This window comes from Hemicordylus capensis, chromosome 2 (genome assembly GCF_027244095.1).
Source record: "Hemicordylus capensis ecotype Gifberg chromosome 2, rHemCap1.1.pri, whole genome shotgun sequence".
In the NCBI taxonomy this organism is placed as follows: Eukaryota; Metazoa; Chordata; class Lepidosauria; order Squamata; family Cordylidae; genus Hemicordylus; species Hemicordylus capensis.
This window is the reverse complement of record NC_069658.1, coordinates 202,839,640-202,863,687: the sequence shown is the minus strand read 5'-3', so window position 1 is coordinate 202,863,687 and position 24,048 is coordinate 202,839,640. Positions and strand designations below refer to the sequence as shown.

Below are 24,048 nucleotides of genomic sequence, written 5' to 3'. Positions count from 1 at the left end.
CAAAATTTCAGAGAAAAACTCTTATTTTTCCCCCTTACAGGTGCTCCATGTTAAGTGGGGTGAATTGTATGAATAATAAACTATGAAACCATGGGGGCTTGTATTATTTTTCCTTACAAATGCACTATTTTCAAGTTTGTTTCTGAATTATCAAGAAGGCTATGAATCCATGGAGGAGCCTCTGCTGTTTTTCTTTTTAACAAGTGTATTTATGTATTTTATCAGAATGAAATTTAATTTTAAATTAAGCTGAGCCTGCCAACAAAAGTTAAATTGTAATTAAATTCATCAAAAATCTCTGGGCCCACTCCAACCTTGGTACACCTCTGCAGCTGAGCTAGAGTCTGAAGCAATACTTGCTTATAAAATGAGAAGTCCTGGATTAAGGTGAGGGTTCAAACCTGACTTTTAATTTCAACAACTTTTCATTGTTGCAATTTCCACTACAGGGAACTGGTATCACGCTACACTATGCACTAAGAAATCCTCTGTTCAATTGCCACCTCCTCTATGACCTCACTAGATGACTTTAGCCAAGCTACTCTCTCTCAGCTTGCTCCCGCCATCTACAATATGGGGATAACAATTCTCACCTACTTCACTGAGTTGTTGTAAGGATTGCAGAACATAATGTGAAGCAGGTTGAACACCTTAAAGCACTAAATAAATGCCAAGTGCTCTTGTTTCCAATATGTTTCCAATATGTTTATATGAAACATTTACACAACTGTCACACTTTATTTTGTAGAGAATAGCTGCCACAGAAGTTCCAAAATCCTATTATATTCAGGAGGATAGTTTTTTTGTATGATCAGTGTAATTAAAGTGCAGGTCTTGGCATTACAGTATATATTGTCTTCTTCTATCTTTAAAATATGTCAGCAATAAAGAGAGGATAATAATCTGTCAGAGAAGCATTTTACATCTGCTTCCCCACTTACTGCTATACACAGAACCCATGTTCTTGCAAGATAGCTCATGTCTTCTTCTCTGGCCTGATATGAAACTGAAGCAAAGCGCCAGTACAGCTGTTTCAGTCACAGCTCTTCACCTCTGATACTTCCTCAGAGAAGCCCTCTTAAGCAGACACTTCAAACATTCCAGAAAGGGTGAAAATATTCTCTTTCACAGACTGGTTTGGTGTGGTCCTCATTGGTATTGCAGTGCTTGGTATGATTTAATTATAGGGTTGCCAGTTTTGGGGTGGTGGTGTTTTCCCCCCAACTTGTGTCTTTAATAGCAACCTGACCTGCAAAATCTTAGCAAGTGAAACTTTTCCTAGCATTGAGATAAAGTGATGGGCACAACTTTTGTTTGCTTTATTTTTAAATATGCTATTAAAATGCCATTAAAATAGTTTATGATGATGTTTTTAATCACTTTTTTATTATGATGGTTTTTATATAACTTTTTGTTCAACATGCAAGACGAAACACACAAGCTGCTTCAGCAACTAATGTTTAACAGGAAATAATACTTTCAACTGAGCAAGGGCTGCAGGGCCAGCTTTATTGACTCCACCTATTTCCAAATGACACAGGCAAAGGGCTCTTCACAATCCCCAGTCTTCCTGTGTGAACAGCTGAGGTTTTCCCTGGCTCCTGCTACTCACCACCATTGCCCTGTGTTTTGGCTTGGTTATGGGACAGAACAGCAGAGGTGCCCATTGGGAGAAGGCAGAAGGCTCTGCCAAAGCCTTGCTATTCACACTTCTGGGGAAGAGATTACATTGCTTGTGTCTCAGCAATTTGGAGAATGGCTGAGATGCAGCATGGTGGTAGTGGGGAGGAATGTCTCTTGGGATCATCATCACAGGTAAGCCCCTGATGCTAACTGAGCAGGGGCACCTTTTAAAGTGGTGGTTTTCTAATATTTAGCAGGGGAAGAGCAGCTGTCCCTATTCAGTACCAGGGCAGAATTCTTGCAGTGGCTGTTGCTAAAGTTTCTCTGGCGACTTGTTTCTTTTTCGAAGAGGAGCTCTCTTTGGAGACATGGAACAATCTTCTTCCTAGTATTATTATTTCTTTGTAAGCTGCTTTGAGAATTTTTCTGTTGAAAAGCAATATATATTAATAATAATAATAATAATAATAATAATCTTTTGTGGAGGTTGAGCTGCAACCCTTTGGGGCAGGATTTGGCCTTGGCTACCACAGCTTGGCCTGAATGAGGTGAGGAAAGCTGTGGCTGAAACTCCCTCTTCTGTGCAACCACTAAAGGTATAGGAGCTCCACTGCCATTTGCAGCTCAGTGCTGTAATCTGCACATGCCCAGAGGTGCTCTCTCTCCATACATGCTAGGACTCAGCCCTACCACCGAAAAACGGGGTTTTGCAAAATCCAGGTCCAAGGCCAATCATTAAAGAGACAGTCGTTAAAGAGACGGCGACAGACTGTCTCTTTAACGAAGGAAGGCACTCGGTCCAACTACTCTCGCAGCGATGAGGCACCTGGCCAGGCACCTCCACAGTCCCCCACTCCCACTGCCCTTATGAAGCAGCAAAAGGTTGTCATACCTTTGCCTCAGTCCGAGGTCGATTGTTGGGTCAGGCCGGAGTTAAAAGGGGAATGGCAGAAATACTGGGAGAACAGCAACTACAGGGGAGCCAGGAGGCTTTTCTCTGGCCCAAAAACGTACTGAGTGGACTTCCAGCTCTTTTCTGGAGCTGGCAGAAAGAGGCAGCCGCTCGCTCTTCTAAGACTCTTGTCCGGGCACTGGCTGCGCCTTGCACCATTAGCTCTGCCTTGCAGGTAATGCAGATGACCGCCGCCTATGCGCGGTTTCGGCAGACAGCAGAGCGCAGCCTAGAAGAAGAGGCACTTTTCAAGGGTCTTCCAGAGCTGGGCGTTGGGATGGGATGCCTGCCATCTGTCCAGGAGGAAGAGCTGGGGCGCAGCCTGAGAGGGGCTCTCTGTGGAAGTTGCGACAAGCGACTGGGCTGCTCTGTGAAGGACTACCGCGCTGGGAACGGTCCGTAGCACTCGGGCGGCGGCCATGGGGCCCCTGCCGGCCCCGCGACGCCATTGATCCCCTACTTGAAAAAGAAGGGCTGCCTGCCGGTAACTATGGCGACTCACTTCCGCTCGGATGGCCATTCTGACTGCCCCGCCCCCTTGGTTTCCCCGGGACTTTCGGCCACGCCCCCATTCCCCCGAGCTCTGGGAAGCCGCGAGGAGAGAGCGGCCCCCTTTGCTGCTGCTGCTGCTGCTGCTGTGCTGGGGTGAGTTGGGCCCTGCCCGTTGAGAGCAGCGACGCGCTTGAGCCTGCCGGGCAAGAGCATCTGTTCCCGCTCACGGCTGCAGCAGTGGGAGGAGAGCTTGCTGTTCCGGGCTTTCAAGGGAAACTCTTGCACGGGGCGGGGGCAGCCTTGGGGGGTGCAGGAGCAGGAGGCTTTGGCGCGGGCGGCGTTGTTGCAAAGTGGGAGAGCGTCGTCTGGGCTGGTGGACGGGGCTAGGAGATGGGAGGCCCCTTTGTGTTCTGAGCGGGATGGGTGTGTGCTGCGGGACGGAATCGGCCAGGAGGCCATTGAGGAAGGGGGGGGGCTGGAGGCTTACCAGGAGGCATTGTGAGAGGGAGCTGGAGACCGTATTCTCGTGAGGGGACGTGCAGGCAGAGCACAAGTGAACCCCAAAGCAGAATGGGAGCATTCGCACCATTAAGCCTTAAAGTTGGCTGGTTGCGGGCGGGTGGTGGGGTAGTGTCTGGCCTACCCCTTTTATGATAGGGAGCCCTCAAACTATGGACTGGTTTCAATCTAGGCAGAATACTAGGCTCAGTAAATGTCCGATGGGTTAATTATGAACCAGCAAGCAGCACTTGCATTCCAAACGGCCACTGCGGCTGTGGGGTGTTGGGGAGACCGGGGCAGCTACTGTTGTACTGTGTTTGTTGCAGTGGGGTGGAGCAGGATTCTGTAATCCTCCCAGTGCTGCTAGGAGTCCTGAAGATGATCCCGGCTGAGTCTTTGGAATGTGTGTGAACTAGGAGAGGACTGATAGAATTCTAGGCGCCTGGTAGCAAAGCAGCATACAAAGAATTCCTATACCAGGTTGTGTCATTTGTCCTGTGGCACTATAGTCTCTGGTTCCCTTCCTTGCAGTTGGTAACGTGAATAAGAATACCCATTCCAACCATAAGAGTGTTAAAAGGGTGGAAGAAGTACTTGCTTCTCCCCCTCCACTCCACCTGGAGTGTGATTGCAACACAGCCCTTTTGAAGCCACATAAGTGGATAGACTCAACATGTGTTTGGGGGTGGGATTGTGGCAGTTGCCCTGGCCCTGCCCTACCCTCCTCTGTGCAGATCTTAAGTGTATACAAAGGGTAGGTGTATGTGTAATTGGAGATCCTGTTTTTTTGCAGGTTCTTTTAACTGCATGGACAGAGCTGATGCATGCATGGCTTCTATGTGTCTAGTATTGGTTTACTCAGTGAGCATTGTGTTGAATGAAAAGGGTGTTCATTGTTCCTGTGTGCATTCAAATCTGTATTAATGCAGAATGGGAGGGCTGATGTGTGCGCGCAGAGTGGGTATTTGGAATCAATTAGGGATCTGAATGAAAACCTATGGGGGATGGATTTGACTCCCAGGCCTCCAGTTGCTTTTGCCTATAGTAAGTAAAGTTGTGCCCCTGAGTTTGTGCCGACTCCTGGTGACCACAGAGCCCTGTGGTTGTCTTTAGTAGAATACAGGAGGAGTTTACCATGGCCATCTCCCGCGCAGTGTGAGATTATGCCTTTCAGCACCTTCCTATATTGCTGCTGCCTGATATAGGTGCATACCAGCGGGGATTCGAACCAGCAACCTCTTGCTCGCTAGGCAAGTCTATTCCCCACTGCGCCATTAGGTGGCTTATACTATACTTACAGTAGAGCAGAAGGGGGCATGTTGGCCTGTGTTGCTTCATCAGATGGAAATTTCTTCTTCTACATAACTGCTTTGTTCCTAGTTGCTGTAATCTGCACATACCCAGAGGCCTTTTTCACACATTCCAGGGCTCAGACTTGATAGTGAAATTAGGTTTTGAGAAATCTAGCTTCAAGACCACACTCCAGCTATTGAGACCTACAGTATCTTTAATAAGCAAGGAAGGAACTTTAAACTCCTCCCCACCCACGAAGGGAAATGGTCTCCCACTTTTCTCCTGTGTTTCCGGGGAAACAGAATTTGACTGAAGATAAGAGGAGGGATGTTGGGGTACTTGAGAAAACATAAAAGGGGGGCACTGTGGAAGAAGTGTGAGGCATAGAAGGGCAGATGGATGTACTGGAGGAGCAGCAGCAGTAGAAGTCGCCTCCTGTGAAGGGTAGGAGGCTGCCTTACTAACCCTTTCCTTTGATCTCTCAAAGCCTTTGTGGCCTCTTGGAGGGGGCTGCCAAGATGGCCACAGGAGTGCGGGACCAGTATGAGCCAGTGGCTGAGATTGGCATTGGCGCTTATGGCACCGTCTTCAAGGCTCGCGATCTACAGAGTGGAAAATTTGTGGCGCTCAAGAACGTGCGGGTGCAGAGCAATGAGAACGGGCTGCCGCTGTCGACCGTGCGGGAGGTGGCCCTGCTGAAACGGCTGGAGCACTTTGACCATCCCAACATTGTGAGGTGAGGGCATCATTGGAATTACAGGGATCTTGGAGCAGGATGGTGAACGGGTGTGCCATTGGCATGGGATTGTGGAGGGGTGTGCTGTTGGTCATGTCCACAGGGAAAGGGGCTGTGTAGTGTCCATGGGGCAGAGCGGGTCTGTGCAAAGGACACTCCAATTCTCACAAATGTGTATCGTTATCCCTAGATGCCACATGGAAGCAGTGTTCCCTGAGCGGCCAGCCCTGCACAGTACCTGCCATTTCTGACATTGCGGCACTTTTCTGTGGAGCTAAAGCTCCTAGGGATGTCGGGAAGGCATGAAGGGGATGCCAGGAAGGTGTATGGGAATATCTGGGAACCACAGTTCCCAGGTGTCCCCTTCACAGTTTCTCCACAAGTTCAGGTTCTCCATAGAAAAGCTCCTCCCCACCACACCAGAAGCGACAGGTACTGTATGGTGCTGGCTGCACCAGGAACATCCGCCTCCACTCAGCACCAGGGGGATTGGGTGGGGGAATGAACACACATTTGTCAGAACTGGGCATTCCAACACATAAGCCTAGTGCTGGCGTTCAAAGGTGCTGTGGACCTGTAACCAGACTCTGAAGTAGGAAACCCAGCTCTTCACTCCAAATTTGTAGGGATTGCTTGTGGCCAGAATTGGGGGAGGCAGGGAAGGGGGTTACATTCTGCATATTAATTAATTAATTAATTACATTTGTAGCCCGCTCTTCCTCCGAGGAACTCAGAACGGTGTACATGCTTATTTTTATCCTCACAACAACCCTGTAATAAATATGTAATAAATAAATGTAAAATGTAATAAATAAATACATAAAATATGCTCAGAGGTCGTTGTTACAGTGTGATGTCCTAGTGTTGAGATGTGGCATGGAAAATGGGGTTATAGGAGCAAAGACATGGCTCAAATTATGGCCTGGGAAAAGGAGATGATCTTGTTCCCTAGATGCTGGAAAGAACCTCTTGAAGGTTCCATGATGTTTTGTTGCCTAGGATAACCCAAGGGTCCAAGGGAGTGGTCCCTCTAACGTTTAAAATCTCTGTGCGGAATTAGTTTTGTTCTGGGTGGCAGTATCAAGCCAGTGTGTGCACATGTACCTTCATAGTGGGGCTTTCCTGATTCAGCCTGAGTGGGATCTAAAATTAACTGAGCCGACATCAAAAAACTTGTGAGCGTGTGCATGCCTTGGAGGCAACACTGGTCCAAGGACTCTACTTGGAAATGGCAGCAACAGGACGATGACCTTCTGTTCATTGGACTAAGGCAAAGGGCATTCTGTGATATGTAACACTGCCTGGGGTTTCTGGACCCAGATTCCTGAAATGACTGTGTTCCTGACTAGTCTTGAGTGGCTTTTGAGGAGGAGGTCTGGAAGAGAACCCCCTGAGGAGTTCAGTTCAGAGAGAACAGTCCCCCTCTAGTTTGGGGACATGCCCGTTGGGCCACCCATTCTGTTCCTTGGTAATTGATTCAGACTTTTCTTTCCTATTCAAAGGAATGTTCTCCATTGTTTAGGAACTGGAATTATGTCTATTAGCTGGCAGACTGGAATTTCTGCAGGAAGGAAGCAGGTTTCCAAATAATTCTATATATAAAATTCTGTTTATATTTGGTCTAACTCCAGTCCTACCACTGGCTTTTTAAGCCTGATGTTAAAGTTAAGTCTGATACACCCTTTAAAAAAGGGATATGCAAAACATTTCAACTCAAAATGGGCCATTTCGAGCTCAATTTGTTGTTTGAACATTGATAATGTAAAAGTTTGAAAGCTTAGTAGAAATTAGTGTGAACTTAATTTTTTTTGTTTTTTGTTTAAATACTGCCAGAAAAATATAAAATGTATGTAAAAAGTTTTACGCATGTGTGCATGCACACACACAGGCCTGTCATCTGACCAGTCCCCATAAATTATTTTCTTCAAGATAATAAAGGGCCTGTTTTGAGCTCGGAACAAAACAACCCTGTTTCGATTTGAAACATTTTGATGTTTTGAGGATCATTTTGGAGGCCTTTTCCACCACTTGCTGGTTGGTTTTCTGGCACTGGCTTGTGATCCTGTGGGGGTTTGGAGAAAGGGTAACAATTTGTTTAAAATGTGTTAAAAAATTGCTTGCTTGCCCATTTCTTTTGTGGGTTGGGTAGTAGGTAGCACCCATCATGGCCTACCACTCAACCCACTTTGGTGTCCCTAGGAGCTACCCATGGGGAACAATGGGGTATTTTGAGTTCCCCATCGTTCCCTATGGCCAAAACTCTTGAAATGTTTCAAGCCTTGTTCCTTCGAAACAACTTGGTTGGCCACTGTTCTAATGAAACGTTTAGGCTGTCTATGTTTCATTTTGAGCTTGAAAACAAAATGCAAAATCCGTTTCGTGCATATCCCTATTTCCCCTCCACCCCTGTGGGGTTTTGGTGGTTCTGGGCTTGAGTGCTGCTGGCTGTCTTGAGTAGAGGGTCTTGCTACAGAAAATTGCCTTGCCAGGAAAGTGATCGCTCTGGGTGGGATCGCCGCCTTTGCACCCACCTTTCAGGCTTGTGATAAAAGCGGGAGTTTGAAAGGGACCATTTCTAGCACTGGCTTCTTGTGTGTCCCCCCTCCCCGCACTAGCCTTGTAGTCTACTTATTAGATTTCTACCCTGTCCTTCTCTCAAAAGGTCATCAAGGCTGCTTACAGTAGATTCTAATGATACAATAATAAGTTTTTACAGTAATAAGTTAATGCAGCAGCCCTTAGTCTTGTGGCTCTTGGCAGAGGCTGGAGTGTGTTTTCTCTTAGATCTCTAGTCCCCAGGCAACTAATTGGGTAAGAGTGGGGTTTGTTAGGGGCAGTTCTCTCTGTTTTTCATCTGTGTGCGGAATGAGTTTTGTTCTGGGCAGCAGTATCAAGGCAGTGTGCACACACATGCATTCAGAGTGGGGCCTGAGCAGGACTAAAATTAACTGAGCGGACATTAAAAAAACACCTTGTGAGTGCGTGCATGTGCACACGCCTGAGAGGGAAGACTGTTAAGGGGAAAGGTAGGATTCAGGCTTGGATGGATACTATATGTGTAACTAGAGCTGCAATCCTAAACACATAGACATGCCCCAGTTGAGCATAGGATTTACTTCTGAGTAAACATGCATAGGATTGCACTGTAAATATAGAAGAGTAATTTGGCAAGCAACTTTGTCTGCATTTAGGGCAGGGCTTGACAAATCCCAGGCACCAGGGAGCCATGATAGCTCTTAGAAGTCCAACTGTGGCTCCTAGAGCAGGATATCCACAGGTAGTTATTTAATAAAATATTTATTTGTCCCAGGAAACCCTGTTTCAGTTCTATATTACTTGTGATGGGGATGGATAGATAGATAAACTTTATTACGATCATAGATCAGACTGATGATGGGGATAAAAAGAAGCCCACTTCCCCTTCCCCCATAATGTCCATCCCTAAGTCTGGTAATTTTGCCAAGTGTGCATTGTCTGACTTCTGAATTTTTGGGCTGGCTGAATTTTGGGCTTTCTGAATTCTTGGACTGGCTCCTAGATCCAAAGAAAAATCGTTGGGGCCTGATTTAGGGAAAACAACTAGCACCTGTATGAACTCTCCATGGCTTCTATGTAATCTATTGTTTCTTTATAGCCTTGACTGGCATTGCTTGACTTTTTTTATCCCTAAGACAGGGAGTAGGACCTGTCTGAGCCTCCCCACAAGTAATTTAGACAAAGCAAGGACCGTGAACTCAGTAAATGACCCTTGTTCTCATCCCAGACCTGGGAAGTGGAAACTTGGAGAGAAATGGGTCCGGAACATAGGAAGCTGCCATATACCAAGTCAGACCTTTGGTCCATCTAGCTCAGCATTGCCTACACAGACTGGCAGTGGCCACCAGAGCCCCTGGTGGCGCAGTGGTAAAACTGCCGCCCTGTAACCAGAAGGTTACAAGTTCGATCCTGACCAGGGGCTCAAGGTTGACTCAGCCTTCCATCCTTCCGAGGTCGGTAAAATGAGTACCCAGAATGTTGGGGGCAATATGCTAAATCATTGTAAACTGCTTAGAGAGCTCCGGCTATAGAGCGGTATATAAATGTAAGTGCTATTGCTATTCTCCAAGGTTGCAGGCAGGAATCTCTCTCAGCCCTATCTTGGAGATGCTGCCAGAGAGGGAACTTGGAACCTAGATACTCTTTCCAGAGCAGCTCCAGCCCCTAAGGGGAATATCTTACAGTGCTCAAATCTAGTTCCCCATTCAAATGCATATGGACCTAGAATTATGAGATGGGGAACCTAGATAAGCCACCCCGCAAGCCCTGAAAAATTGGCCTGATTGCCTCGGGGCTGGCCGTCACCACAAAAAGCAGTGGAGGCATAAGCATTGTGCAGCTTTCCTTTCGGGCCCAGTTGGAACTCTCTCAAATGGGTTTCTGGCGTGGGGGACGGGGAGACTCTCCCCCCCAACAAGTGTCCTCGCTTTCCTAGGGAGGGACAGTAGCCATGGTGGTTTGTACCTTGAGGGCCATGAGTCTAACCACAGAGTCTTGACAACTGCAATCCTAAACACATTTACTAGTTAATAGGCCCCATTGAAAACAGTGGGCCTTGTACTCTTTCCTCCTTGCGGTGCAGTCTTAGGAATGTTACTTGGAAGACCTTCAGTTAGGGCTGGTGCATCCTAACCCACCACTCCCCACTTCTCAATCCTAGTCACTTCCTTTGAAGCCCTTGTGAGCTTGTGGATATATCCTTATACCTAGGCATGTTCGGCCTGCAGGATACCCAGACTGTCAGCATGACTAAGAGACAGTAGATTAGGACTGGGCCTGCCCAGTCCTTTCATCTTGCTTATCTTTCAGGCTGTGACCTGATTTGGAGATGAAGGCTGCCTCACCCACAGTGCCTTGTTCCAGGGTGTCTGTCTGATTCTCTTTTCTCTTCTGTTCTCCGCTGCTTCTGGCCCTCCCGTACCAGGCCCAAACGAACTACTCAGCAACACAAGATAGTGGTGTGCATGGAACCGGTGCCTGCCAGTTTGAAGGCGGGGGTGGGGGGATAACTTTAAGGACTGGGGAGGGTGCACTCCCCCCACCCTATGTTTCCCCTGCCGACGCTCTCTTTTAAAACTGGACATACCCGGTGCGTGCGCACATCGCACTCACTCACATGCCCAGTGTGCACCAGGTATGTCCAGTTTTAAAACTTAGGTGCTGATTGGAAATCTCATGGCCAGAATGAGAAGAGTGTTCTGAGATAGAAAGGAGCAGTGCCCCTAGGATGGGAGAAGACCTTCTGAGGGGCAGAATGCTAAACCTATAATAGGAGGGTTTTGGGAATGGAATTGCGGGGGTGATGGCAGTACAGGGAGGCATGAAAAACCATATGGCTAGGATAGCAGGGACCTGTGAGTCTGGATTCAAGGGCCCATCAGGATCTTTGTTTGAATAGCAGGGATGGAGATATCATAAATTAGGGCCAATGATGTGCAGTGTTGGTGCCATAGAGTTTTGCAGCTGGCATCCGTTCAGCATTTCATCTAATTTAGGGGTTCCCAACCTTTGGCCCCCAGATATTACAGCTCCCATCATCCCCAACTACAATGGCAAAACAAGAAGTGAGGATCAAAGGCTGGGAACCACTGATCTAATTTATGGCATTACAATAAGTGACTGGATTGTGCCAGCCCTATTTGAGGATCCTGTTTGGAGCAGACTAAGTGTGAGCTCCCGGCTTCACAAATCCCCTTCTTCCCTCTGTCCATGTAGTTCTGGACCACTTACTGATCACTTTCCCCTTCCTCACTCTGTAGGCTAATGGATGTTTGCACGACGGCACGGACAGAATGTGAGACCAAAGTGACGCTGGTCTTTGAGCACGTGGATCAGGATCTGAAGGCGTACCTAGAAAAAACACCACCTCCTGGCTTACCAGTAGAAGTAATAAAGGTAACATCCTCAGTGGCATCTTGGATTGTTTTTTGAAAAGCTACCTGTTTTCTGGATGGGTATTTAAGAGAGTTGAAAACCTATATCCTGCCTCTTTAATCATATGAAAGCTCAAGGCAGCTCACAGCAAGAGTAAAATTCAAATTAAACATTATTCCAACAAAGTTAAAAGCCACACGTAAACACAAAGACTAGCCGATACAACCAAAAAGCATGACGGGTCAAAAGCCTGATGAATAGAGCCTGATGTTCACTGTTAAAGTTGGTTAGGCTGGGCACCAAATGGTTCTCCTAGAGCGTGGTATTCCACATCTTGGGTGGCCACCATTGAGAAGGCTATCTTGCATATTGCCATCAGTTGAACTTCAGAAGGTGGGTGGATGTGCAAGAGGCCCTTCTTTTTGCTTTCCTAATGATTGGGGAGAGCTGCATGGCAGGGAGATGGACCTTTGGGTATCTTGGTCCTAGGCTGTTTACCTTAAAATTGGCATTCTGAGTGGGGCTGCTGATGCTGCATGCTCTTCTTTTCTCTCCCCTGCCCAGGACATGATGCGTCAGTTCTTGAGTGGCTTGGATTTCTTGCATTCAAACTGCATTGTTCATCGTGACCTCAAACCAGAGAATATCCTGGTGACCAGCTCTGGTCAAGTCAAACTGGCTGACTTTGGCCTGGCTCGTATCTACAGCTGCCAGATGGCCCTGACGCCACTGGTGAGTATCTAGTGCTGAGACTTGGCAAAACCCAAGGACTATATATGGGTTCTACTCTTGCTAATATGGCCCCAGTTTGAACTTGAAGGGATTTTCCAAACTTCTGGACCTTTTCAGCTGATGGAGAGGAAGGGTGGTGGAGAGGAACATTTTTTTACACAAGGGAAAGGGAAATGCCCTAGCACATGATTTTGGCTCAATGTATTGTGGCTGGGGATGATGGGAGTTGTAGTTCAACCACAGCTGGAGCGCCAAGGTTGTCTACCCCGTCCTAGCATCTGTTGTGGAGGTGGGTATCCTGAATTGGTAGCCTGAGACTGCATGACCACCCTGATTCCAAGCCAGACTTGCTGTCAACCAGTTGAGTTGAGAATAGGGAGTGGAATGTGTTGATTTAATATCATTGCAGAGGAGAGAGGCATTTCCTGTAGGGCTGGTTTGGAACCTGGGACTGCTTCTTGAGATGAAAGTCCCCCAAGTCTGGGCTTGTGACTTCCTCCCACATCACCTCCCTTCCTGGAGCAGAGACCCTAATAAGCACTGGAGTGCGTGGAGTGAAGAGGAGGCTTTATAATGAGACTTCTCTTTCACTTGTGAACTCTGATACCTTTGTACCCCACCACAGGTAGTCACCCTCTGGTACCGTGCTCCAGAAGTGCTGCTCCAGTCAACCTATGCTACTCCTGTGGACATGTGGAGTGTGGGTTGCATCTTTGCTGAGATGTTTCGAAGGAAGTGAGTGCAATTGGGAAGTGGGGTGTGGTGGGCACTGGGGTGTGTGTGTGTGTGGAATAGGGAGAGTAGTTCTGGTTCTGGCTTGCTTATTTATTTTACTACATTTATGTTCTGCTCTTTTTCAAAGGAGCCCAGAGATGAGCGTCCCCCCCCCACGCACTGTATTCACCATGCTTATGTTTATCCTCACGACCCTGTGAGGTAGGTTAGGCTGAGAGAGAGAAGGCCCAGCGACACCCAGTGAGCTTCATGGCTGAACATGTTCTTGAACTTGGGTCTCCCTGGTCTTGGTCCTAGTCCAGCACTGACCACTACACCACACTGGCTTAGTTGGCCTTGTCACTAGCTGTTCCAGAGTGGTTGCTGAGGCTGTAGGAAGAATGCTTGCCTCACAAATTTCTGGATGGAGCCATAGCTCAGTGGTAGGTCATCTGCTTCATATGTAGAAGGTTCCAGGTTCAATCCCTGACATCTCCATGTAGGACTGGGAAAAGCCCCTCTTAGAGAGTACTGTCAGTCAATGTAGACATTACTAAGCTAGATGGCCCAGTGGTCTGACTCAGTAGAAGGCAGCTTTCTACATGTAGGCTGCAAACATGTCTGTGACAACTGACGGTGGGGATGCATTTTATGCAGTGACACAATGTTTTAAGTTCACAAGTGTGTGTGTGTGTGTGTGTGTATAAATAATTCTCCTGGGTGTGCCTTGGAATGTGCGTCCCAGCGCCCAGCTGATTGGCTGGACAGCGGACGGGCCTGATTGACTGGGGCACACCCAGGAGGATTGGTTGCCACAGCGGCAGCAGGCCAGGCCGCAGAGGCCGGAGGCAGTGGCGGGCCCAGCCCAGCTGTGGAGGCAAAGCCTAGGGGCGGGGGGGGGAGGGAGGGCAGAAGTGGCAGGGGGGAGAAGAGGTGGCTGGGCCTGGAAGTGGAGACTAGGGCAGAAGGTGAGGGAGAAGAGGTAACCACTGGCCCTAAAGAGCTCACAGATGCTCTGTGCGGGGTTGGCTAGTGTTATACTAAAACATGAATTGGAACTATCAAGTAGGGAAGTGGAGGAAAACGAGCAAGGGCTAAGGGAATTCTTGGCCTCAAACTTTCTGCTTCCTGGTCTCCAGCTCTGCCTGCCCATGCATTTTAAAACTACCTTAAAGGGAATGAGCTTCTGGATAAACTGGTCCTGAAGCATATTCTGTCTGCAGGATACCAAGGTTGCTGGCACAGCTGGGAGACAATAGATTAGGGCTGGGCCTACCAAACCCTCTGTCTTGCTTATCTATCAGGCTAAAGACTGATAGGCAGGGAGGAGCTGGTGACCTGCTCTGCAGAAGATGATGTGGCAACAGCTAATGCCTTCTCTGGGGTGGGGGTGGGGGGTGGGGTGCAGGGACAGGCATTGCAAATGACTGAGATCAGCCTGTTAGACATTTCTTCCTCTCCTCCCCCTGCACCAGGGCTGCTCAAATTCAGCACTCCTGCAGATGTTGGCCTAGAACTCTCATAATCCTCAGCCACAGTGGCCAATAGCCTGGGATTATGAGAGTTCTAGGCCAACATCTGCAGGAGGGCTGAACTCTTATAATCCCAGGTTATTGGCCACTGTGGCTGGGGATTATGGGAGTTGTAGTCCAAAAACAGCTGGTGGGGGGGGGCTAAGTTGAGCAGGCCTGCCCTACACCATTGCACAGACTTCTCTGGCAGTGCTTTGTTCGGGCTTTCTGGGGACCTGTGGTGGTTGTAGGAGAATGGAGATCACTTCAAGGAGCAAAGCCTGATTTAGCGTTCGTTCCACCCTTCAAGTGTTTCCAGGGCAGTTCACGAGATTTAAATAGTAAGACAATCTCAAAGTGAAAACAAAGTGATCTTTTTGGTACCTGCATCCCAAGCAGTGTAAGCCTTTGAAGGTGAGCACCAGCACTTTCAACTGCACAGAAATGGACCAGAAGCCAGTGGCACTGTTTTAAGTACTGGTGAGAGGTGGTCCCAACATCCAGTTTCAGTTATTGGCCTAGTGGCTGTATTTTTGAATGGCCTTCAAGGGCAGTTCTGTGTACAGCGCATGGCAGTTGTCTGATCTGCAGGCTTACTTACCAGCACATGGCTAATTGTGGCCAGCCTGCCCCTGACTGAGAAGGGTTGCCGCTGGTGCACCCCAAACTCTGCTGGTGAAGGGCACCCCATGCTTCTGACTCCCACGTTGACCTCTCGCAACCTTTCTGGGTCTATGAGGACTCCCTGTCTGCAAGCCAGATTCTTTACTAGGAGTGCAATCCCATCCAGAATAGGCTGAATGCCACCTTGCTGTACAGACAAGCCACCCATCAGCAGCACCTTTGTCTGATCAAGTCTGAGTTTCAGTTTACTTTCCTTTGTCCAGTGCATCAGTGATCCCAAACACTGATTGATTATTTCCACTACCTCACTTGGATCCCAGGTAAAGGAGAGAGGAGTGTTCATGTCATCAGCATCCTGAACTCCCAGCTGTATCTACTGGTTTGTGAAGGCCAGATCCACATATTTTCCTTGTTATAAACCTGTCTGAAAAAAGCTGCAATGGCTTTTGCTCGGGATTATGGGAGTTGTAGTCAACAACATCAGGGAATCCCTGTTACAGGGAACACTGAAAGGGGTACTTACTTATTTATTTGATCTCTATACTGCCCTTCCAAAAATTGTTTAGGGCAGTTTACACAGAGAAATAACAAACCAATAAGATGGCTCCCTGTCCCCAAAGGGCTCACAATCTAAAAAGAAACATAAGATAGACACCAGCAACAGTCACTGGAGGTACTGTGCTGGGGGTGGATAGGGCCACTTACTCCCCCCCTGCTAAATAAAGAGAATCACCACGTCAAAGGGTGCCTCTTTGCCAAGTTAGCAGGGGTTAATACTTAATACTTCCCGCATTAACAATATTCCTACAAGGAAAGCACCTCCATGTCAGAAATTTGTGTGTGTGGATGTTGTGTGCATTGTTGGAAACTGTAGCTGGTTACTGTTGTGTGGCATATCTGCACTGAACGGAAAGCTCACAAGCACAGTTTCTATCTAGGTGCCTTAATTTGTCAGTGGAAATACCTTCTGTGTTGGAATTATGCAAAGGGTGACGGAATCCTAAATTGTCCCTCATTAGCCTCTCATTACCCTTGTTTCCCTCTGTGTTAATATTGTTCAGTATTTGCTTACAGCTGTGGGTGTCTCTGTGTTCCTGAGCTGGCGGCCCCTGTTCAAGGGGTGAACTGGCAGTTAGTTTGCTTGGTCTCAGTCCATCTGCTGTCTGGCAAATGGAAGGCTTGTCAAGTTTCTGGGTGTAGCTGCAAGGCCGTGACATTCCCCCACAGTAACCACCCTTTGTGCTCCACAGGCCTCTCTTCTGTGGCAACTCCGAAGCTGACCAGCTGGGCAAGATCTTTGAGTGAGTCGCATCTTCTTGTTTGTTTCAGAAGGTCAGGGAACAGAAGTCCCTGTCTTTCAGCCATCTGGTTTGCTCAGAACAATCTTGAAGCTATTGCATGACTCCTCTTTTAGGAAAGCACTAACAAAAGATGGTGGTGTCGGGTGAGTCAGGGAGAAAGCAGATTCAGGTCTGGGTTGTGCAAGCTCATTTCATCTGACCTTTTTGCCAGAGCAAGGAACCGCTTGGCCAGAGGCTGCTGGCGGGACTGGGTGGTGGTTTCAATTAAGTGCTAAAAGGTGGCGGTAAACAAACATCTGAATGAAAGGAGCTCTGTCTTTATTTAAAGGCCAACATGGCTCATTGCCTGACACAGGAATGAATTTCCAGATCCCCACTCTTGATTTTGTTCTGGGATCCTGAATGAAAGTTTCCCCAGAACAGATTGCCTACTCCTGTTGGGTAGGTTGGTGGCCCCTTTGCAGGGGCAAGTGTTGTGCCTTTTGTAATAATGTGCAGCTGGAAAAATCTTCTGGAAAAGCTTCCCATGGATATCCATATTACTCCTATACTAAAAGAGCTACACTGGCCCCTAGTAAGTTTCCAGGCAAAATACAAGGTGCTGGTTATAACCTATAAAGCCCTAAACAGCTTAGGCCCTGGGTATTTAAGAGGATTTCTTCTTCACCATGAGCCCCACTGCCCATTGAGATCATCCGGAGAGGTTCCTCTGTAGTTGCCACTGGCTCATCTGGTGGCTACACAGAGTCAGGCCTTCATTTTTGCTGCCCAGAGACTCTGGAATGCACTCCCTGCTGAAATAAGAGCCTCCTCATCTCTTACAACTTTTAAAAAAGCCTCTAAAGACTTATTTTTTCATCCAAGCTTTTTAATTGTACTATGGTTTTAAATTGTTTTAAGTGGTTTCCATTTTCATCTGTTTTATTTTGTTGTAAACTGCCTGGACAGGGAAGATTGGGGTGGTCTACAGATTTGAAAAATACAAAAAAAAAATCTCCCTAATTCACATAAAACTTACATTAATCCTTTTCCTCAAAAAACTACTATGCACATTTTCCTGGTGCCCTAAATAGATTTTGATCTGATTTGGCATGCTGTTTGGCCCATTTATTTTGTGGGGAAAATAACCATCATATTAATTTCCTACACTGAATCTCAAAGGTTTTTCAAGTAGCCAAGCAATTACATATTTGGGGAGGGGGAATCGATGAAAATACCTAGTATGGTTTAAATGTTATACTGAAACAATTTCAAAGCTTTAGGTGGATCATTATTTTTATTGGATTACACAAAGCAGCAAAACATATGTACTCACACATACTTCTTAGGGATAATCACTTTAAAAACATTAATTACAACTTTGAAATTCCCAGTCTTGCTCAATACGGCATTAGCATCCATTCATTGTTACTAATGAATTAATTTATGAAACGGCAACCCACGTCCGGACTAGCCATGCACCACCAAAATATATCCCTGAGGATCATGCAACCTTCAGGGGACATATTTTGGTTATGCATAGCAAGCTTCAGGGGAAAGGGGAGACTGGCAAAAATTGCCCCTTTCCCCCACTCAAGTAACAGCCCAGCAATAGTCTGGAACTCTTACTGCTGCATGTGTGTAGTGCTAGTCCAGATGTTGGCCAATGAATTTTTAGAAATTGAAAATCTCTGCTTCCCCTCTGCCACACCCAGTCAAGCATCAGACATCTTGCAACTTTCGGTGTGTTGCTTCCTTAAGCCTTTCTCCAAAACTTGAGTTAGGAGCTTGAAAATAAAATGTTGAGGTGCTTCTTGTGACCAGTCGTACTGGATAGGGCAGTACTAGCCCAGATAGGGCTGGTCCTGAAAAATGCCAGGATCTCTCCCAATCCTGGCATTCTGCTGGGTAGGGTGAAAGTGAGGTAGGAGAATGTGCATGCCCTTCCTACCCCACTGCCCGGTTGTGTGGGTTCTCGGGCTGCTGGCTGCTGCTCCTGAGCTGCCAGAAGCCATCTGCACCATAGAGACCAGCGGAAGGAGCATCCCAGCAGCATTCAGGCTTCCCAGTCCAGTGTACTGCGCTGCTCATGTGATGCATTGTGGGTTGACTGGTGGCCCAGTTTCCTCCCCCTCCTGCTCGCCATGCTGCTCACCACCCCACACTGCTTCTCTGGGAGCATGGGTGGTGGAGCCCGGGGGAGCTGTTGATCGTGTGGGGGAAGACAGGTAGGCTTCCAGTTTTCAGTAAAATAAATAAAGTTGAGGTTCTTTGAGATTTGCCATGGAAATGGGTGAGGCAGTGGGATTGGCAAGCTGATAGAGGGTGGTGGAGGAGAGCATGAGCTGTGAATTGGTTGTTTCCAATTCAAATCCCAGGTGAGAAGTGACTTAAAGCAGGGATTCTCAACGTTGGGTCCCCAGATGTTATTGGACTTAAACTCCCATAATCCCAAACCAAAGGCCACTGGGGCTGGGGATTATGGGAGTTGAAGTCCACTAACATGTGGGGACCCAACGTTGAGAATCCCTGATTTAAAGGCCTGTTGCTTTGCCGTCCCCTCCATCTGACCAAGATCCTAAGAATTTTAACTTCATTTAGGACTGTCAAAACCCTGTATCAGAACAGTTACAAGATTAAATTGGCCCCTGTCAGTTGGCAGTCAGCATGCTATAGGTGCCTTCTTTCAGCCCTGCAGCCACCAGCAAAGGCCAAGTGCTGCCTTAGGAGTACCAAGCCGCTTTGGCTCATGTTTTCTCCTTGCCTTGCAGTCTGATTGGGCTCCCCTCTGAAGAGGACTGGCCACTGGATGTGTCTCTGCCACGTTGTGCCTTTGCTGCCCGCCCTCCACAGTCTGTTGAGACGTTTGTGCCAGAAATAGAGCCTCTGGGGGCTCAGCTGCTTTTGGTATGTTCTTCAAGAGATGGGAAAGGGATTGGAGGAGTGGGGTGGAATCATACCTTGTAAACATTGGCTGGCAGGATTGAGGACACACATGAACAACTCCAACCATGGTTCAGCCATCAACTTTTAGCAGCACGGCTTCATTTTAGTCTCTGCCTTCCTGGGTGGGCCATATGGAGGACTTCAGTAATCCTTGTGAAGCACTTAATATTTCTGTAGCCCTTTTGCTAAGTATAGGTCTTCTCAGCTTGCATGTTGAGGAAAAATTCAGGGCAGTGCTGATACTGGAACGGTTGTGTCTGAGAGGCATCAGACACTTAGTGGTGCGTGCAGATATAGGATGCACAGCTTGTTTGTGTTTCCTGTACTCATGCATGTCATGAATGTCCAAAGGCCCAATCTTCTATGGTGAAACTTTCTGAACTATAACAGCTGGACTGCATGCAGTGTTAGGCGCATACTTAGAGCTTCTCTCTTTGTGTTTGTACATTAAAATAGCAGCTGGCAGAATGAGTCTGAATAGGAATTGTTGTGTGAGAGGTTATTTATCTCTTTCCCACTTTAGTTACACCCCTATAACCAGGGCTCAGGAAATCCTACTAGTCTGGGATGAGTGAAAAATGATGCCTGACGAGTGAAAAACATTCTGAAAAGTAATGTACAATATAGTAGCTTGAGGAACCATCTGCTGAGTAAAATATTTTGTCTGGCTGGCGAACTGAGCCAACACTTCTTGACCAGTGTTCCCTCTAACAGGGATTCCCAGATGTTGTTGACTACAACTCCCAGAATCCACAACCAAAAGCCACTGCAGCTGGGGATGCTGGGAGTTGTAGTGAACAACATCTGGGAATCCCTGTTAGAGGGAACAGTGTTCTTGACACCTGCCTATAGCTGCCATTAGTTGTGTGAGGTTTCCACTGGACTCTGTGAAAGCTTCCTTCCCAAGGCTAATATATAATTCCAGTAAGGCCCACTTTAATCAGGAATACAGGGGTGTGGGGAAAATTCCGTATCTCCTCCCTGCGTGCTACTGCCCCAATCCTGATAGGCATGCCTCTCCAGCTGCTATTTTAATGTTTAAAAAAACCAGTCAGAAGTTTGATACAGTATTATACTGCCAGTCTAAATTAATAGCACTCAGCAGTTCACAACTAATAACCTGAGTTAATCATCCGTTTTAATGATGCTTCTAGCATGGTATGTGGTATGACCTAATGATATGGCTTGTAAGCAGGGGAATTGGATGCACCCCCATATGAATGAGAAGCTTACCATATGAGAAAACTAGAGGAGAGTCTGACATCTTCTTGCAGCCTGTTGCTTATACAGGGTGGGGTTTTTTTTGGCGGGGGGGCGGGGGTGGTACTAAAGATGAGCATAAGTTGGCAGCTGCCTCTGCTTCAAGGAGAGGGAGCTGTTTTGCTTTGCTTCTCCCTTGACTTTGCCACCCTCCGCTGACCTCTGTAGGTACTTCCCAGGCAACATCAGGAGACAGGCTGTCTCCATCTTTATTTTTATCCAAGTGCGGCAAAGTAGCAACAACATATTAAAATGACTCTGGAAACTTTTTTAAATTTTCAAATGTCTTCCCTTGAAATCCTGGGGAAGCCAAGGATTTCCTGGGAATTGTAGCCTTTTCTGGGTCTGCGATAATGGCTGGAGCATTAGGGAAAAAATGACAGTTCACAGGATTGCAACACAGGGAAAAACCTCTTCCAGGAGTCATTTTAAAATGACCCTGTGAAGATGCTGCTACTTTCACCACACTCCAATAAACATAGAGCAAGCTTGTCTCCTGCTCATGCCTGTTAAGTACTTACAGGGGAGGGTACCAAGGTGAGGGGGGAAGGGGCCAAATTGGGTCTATTCAGCCATGGTTGCTTCAGTTTGGACTGAATTCAGAATCAGACTTTCTGTGCAGTTGAGTCAAATCTCCATCAAATGCTTTGCAAAGCCTGAGGGAGGTACCTTCAAATGTGACACACAGCTTGTGGTCTGAGGTGTACAGTCCAGAAGCAGTTTGGCCATGGGATGAGCAGCTTGTCTAGAGTGCCCCTGTTTCTCATCTGTGTGGAAGTGGCCTAGGCACTTCTCAAGATGATTGTGGAGCTGTAGATGAAGTGGGGAGTTCTCTTGGTTAATAGCTTGTATAGTCTCTCTCTGGCTGAGTCACTGCCTCTTACACTCTTTTCACGTGGCGGTGAGGTAAAGTACATTTGTCTATAGAGGTAAAGAGTGGCGGTGACTCAGTGTTTGGTTACTGGGAGGGAATGAGTGACTGCCACTTTTCACATGCTCAAGCTGTTGGTGATGGTTGTAATTGCCATATGAATAATGTACTGTGTGAATGGGTCCTTAGTCATAGGATAACATAACATGGAGCAATGTGTTCAAACTAGGTCTACCAACAGATTTAAGACCCTCGCGTGATCTGTGGGCTGGGTACTGGTAAGTGTCACTAGAACTGGCTGAGATAGGAGCATGACCTGCCGATCAGCCTGTCTCAGTTCCACATTTGTGTGCCTTCAGACCATCTCCTGTTGGTCTTGTTGTGGGTGGTCGAGTTGGATCTGCTGGATGGGGGTGAGAGGGCGGAGAGAGTACCTTCTCAGTCTCCCTCCTTGACTTGCTTTTAAAAGAACTTTAAAAGCCTCCTTTTATATGACACTTTTAAATGTTGACTGCTACTGGGCAACCAGTATTAATCATTTTTAGTCCTGTTTTTTTCCTTATCTACTAGCTATTTTGTCTTGCTGTGTGTTAGTGTGGATATTTATTTTATGGTTTTATTGTAAGCCACCCTAAGCAACAATGTGCTGGAAGTGTGGGATGTAAGTACTTTAAATAACTAAAATAAAGATGTACGTAATGCATTTCTTTTTCCTCTAGGAAATGCTGACATTTAACCCGTACAAGCGCATCTCTGCCTTCAAAGCACTGCATCACCAGTACTTTCAAGACAATGGCGCAGGTGAAGGGTAGCATCCCAGCAGATCCCTCTGTGGCGGGGGGGAAAGACTATACAGAAGACTCTTCATGTGAGAGTGGTTAACTTGCATCCCACAAAGAAGCTGCAATCAATCCTGTCTCCAAGCCTCCTGGCTGTGCTAGGACGGGGTGGGGACTTAGCTGTTATCAACATGCATAAAGAAAAGAGGTGCGAGTTGCCGGAAATGCAAAACTGAAATAATTCCAATCCAGGAAGTGCTGAGGTTCTCTAGTGGTATCTGTGCCACTGTCATACATGTACACATTCTATGTTCCTGGGTTGATCCCCAGTGGAGTTCTTGAAGGTCAGTTTGTTTGTGGGGGGGCCAGTTTGAGGCATCTCATTCAGTCGTCTGGGGGTTCTTTGCCAAAGGTATCTCTGATAACGTGTTTTTTAACAGTTTACACAATAATGTTGCTGCCTTATCACATTCCTGTGGCTAAAAGTTTGACACTAAAGCCCTGCCTTAACTTGTTACAGCTCCATGAAAATGGGAGCAGAGGATATTTTTGTACCAATATTCACAATTCTTTGCTTTTGGGATTTTTTGTTTTTGTTTTTCATTTGCCAAGACACTGGTCAGGACGGACCTACGTCATTGGGTATCTGGGCACGGAAGAGCTGCTCAGATGGAGATCAACTGCTTCTGTTTTATGATTCTAGTCACTGATGTGGAACTTGCTTTAAAAAAAAAAAGATGACATTTCAATAAAGAATATGGGTGGGGGTCAAGTGAATACAACTTGGTCTTCCCCTTATCACTTGAAAATGCCTCCTGTTGTTGGTATGACGAATGATTCAGCTGAAAAATTCCACTGTGGCAAGGTTCAACTAATTAATCTGCAGGCTAGTAGCTTCAGGCCGTACCCACCTACCAACTTCCTGCTGTAGTGATAAAGGAAAACTTTCTCAGATAGGCTTGTGAACTTCTGCTTTTTGAATGGGGAACCTTAAATTTTGAGGAACACATTTAACTTAACCCCTAAATTGACCAGGATCCTTAGCACAGGATGCTGTATATTTCAGGGAGGTTATGAATTGGGAAGGGGCTGTAACTCTGTGGCAGAGCACCTCCTTCTCATGCAAAAGTTCAATTTTTAGCACCTCCATCTTAAAGGATCTCTGTGGTATGTCTGGGAAAGACTTTTTGCCTGAAATCCTAGAGAGCTTTTGGCTGTGCTGGTCTGGTTCAGTTTCAGCCAGATTCATATGTTCAAGTAAAAAGCTTAGCTTGCAATAAAAGCTCCAGAAGTGTAAAGTGTGCCGTCAAGTTGGTGTCGACTCCTGGCAACCACAGAGCCCTGCAGTTGTCTTTGGTAGAATACAAGAAGGGTTTACCATTGCCACCTCCATTGCCATGCAGTGTGAGATGATCTCTTTCAGCATCTTCCTATATCGCTGCTGCCAGATATAGGTGTTTCTCATAGTCCTGGAAACATACCAACGGGGATTTGAACCGGCAACCTCTGGCTTGCTAGTCAAGTCATTACCCTGCTACACCATTATGTGTACAAACCTGCTAACACCCATATGATCAAAATGCAGATTACCTGGAACATTGCAACACCTCTCGCCTTGGGTGGCCTATACAAGTGTGCAGAATTGAGCAATTCTGGGGTTGACAGTGCAGTGTAAGAGGGAGCCACTTGCATGGTCTGGATCAAGATTCACACTTAATCTCTCAATGCACTTTGGCCACGCCTGGGAAAAAAAGTCTCATTGAGTGGCTGATCAAGCAATTCATGCTAGTGCCTCCACAAATAACTGCTGTTGGACAGAGGTGG

At 47.0% G+C, this 24,048-nt stretch overlaps 1 protein-coding gene and 1 long non-coding RNA gene across 3 annotated transcripts; one reads left to right on the top strand and one right to left on the bottom strand.

Moving 5' to 3' along the window:
- Positions 1–1,367: 1,367 nt before the first annotated feature.
- On the bottom strand, positions 1,368–3,138 carry LOC128347327 (uncharacterized). The gene is made up of 2 exons (XR_008317514.1): positions 2,516–3,138; positions 1,368–2,049 (listed from the first exon to the last, which is right to left on the bottom strand). It is a non-coding gene; the product is annotated as an uncharacterized LOC128347327 (long non-coding RNA).
- Positions 3,078–23,033, top strand: CDK4 (cyclin dependent kinase 4). 2 transcript variants are annotated; one of them, XM_053301794.1, is made up of 8 exons: positions 3,078–3,220; positions 5,349–5,597; positions 11,393–11,528; positions 12,072–12,239; positions 12,865–12,974; positions 16,339–16,389; positions 19,140–19,275; positions 22,165–23,033. In XM_053301794.1, exons 2-8 carry the CDS (start codon positions 5,380–5,382, stop codon positions 22,255–22,257), a joined length of 912 nt encoding a protein of 303 aa, XP_053157769.1. In that variant the 5' UTR covers positions 3,078–3,220; positions 5,349–5,379; the 3' UTR covers positions 22,258–23,033. The 2 variants fall into 2 exon arrangements, with proteins under 2 accessions (XP_053157769.1, XP_053157770.1); XM_053301795.1 differs by lacking the exon at positions 3,078–3,220 and adding an exon at positions 3,325–3,490.
- Positions 23,034–24,048: the final 1,015 nt, after the last annotated feature.

Bases quoted from the DNA above. Each gene is read 5' to 3' on its own strand.
- CDK4 (XM_053301794.1), top strand. From the start codon at position 5,380: ATGGCCACAGGAGTGCGGGACCAGTATGAGCCAGTGGCTGAGATTGGC. The intron at 16,390-19,139 runs GTGAGTCGCATC...CTTGCCTTGCAG, and splicing joins CAGCTGGGCAAGATCTTTGA to TCTGATTGGGCTCCCCTCTG. The intron at 19,276-22,164 runs GTATGTTCTTCA...TTTTTCCTCTAG, and splicing joins TGGGGGCTCAGCTGCTTTTG to GAAATGCTGACATTTAACCC.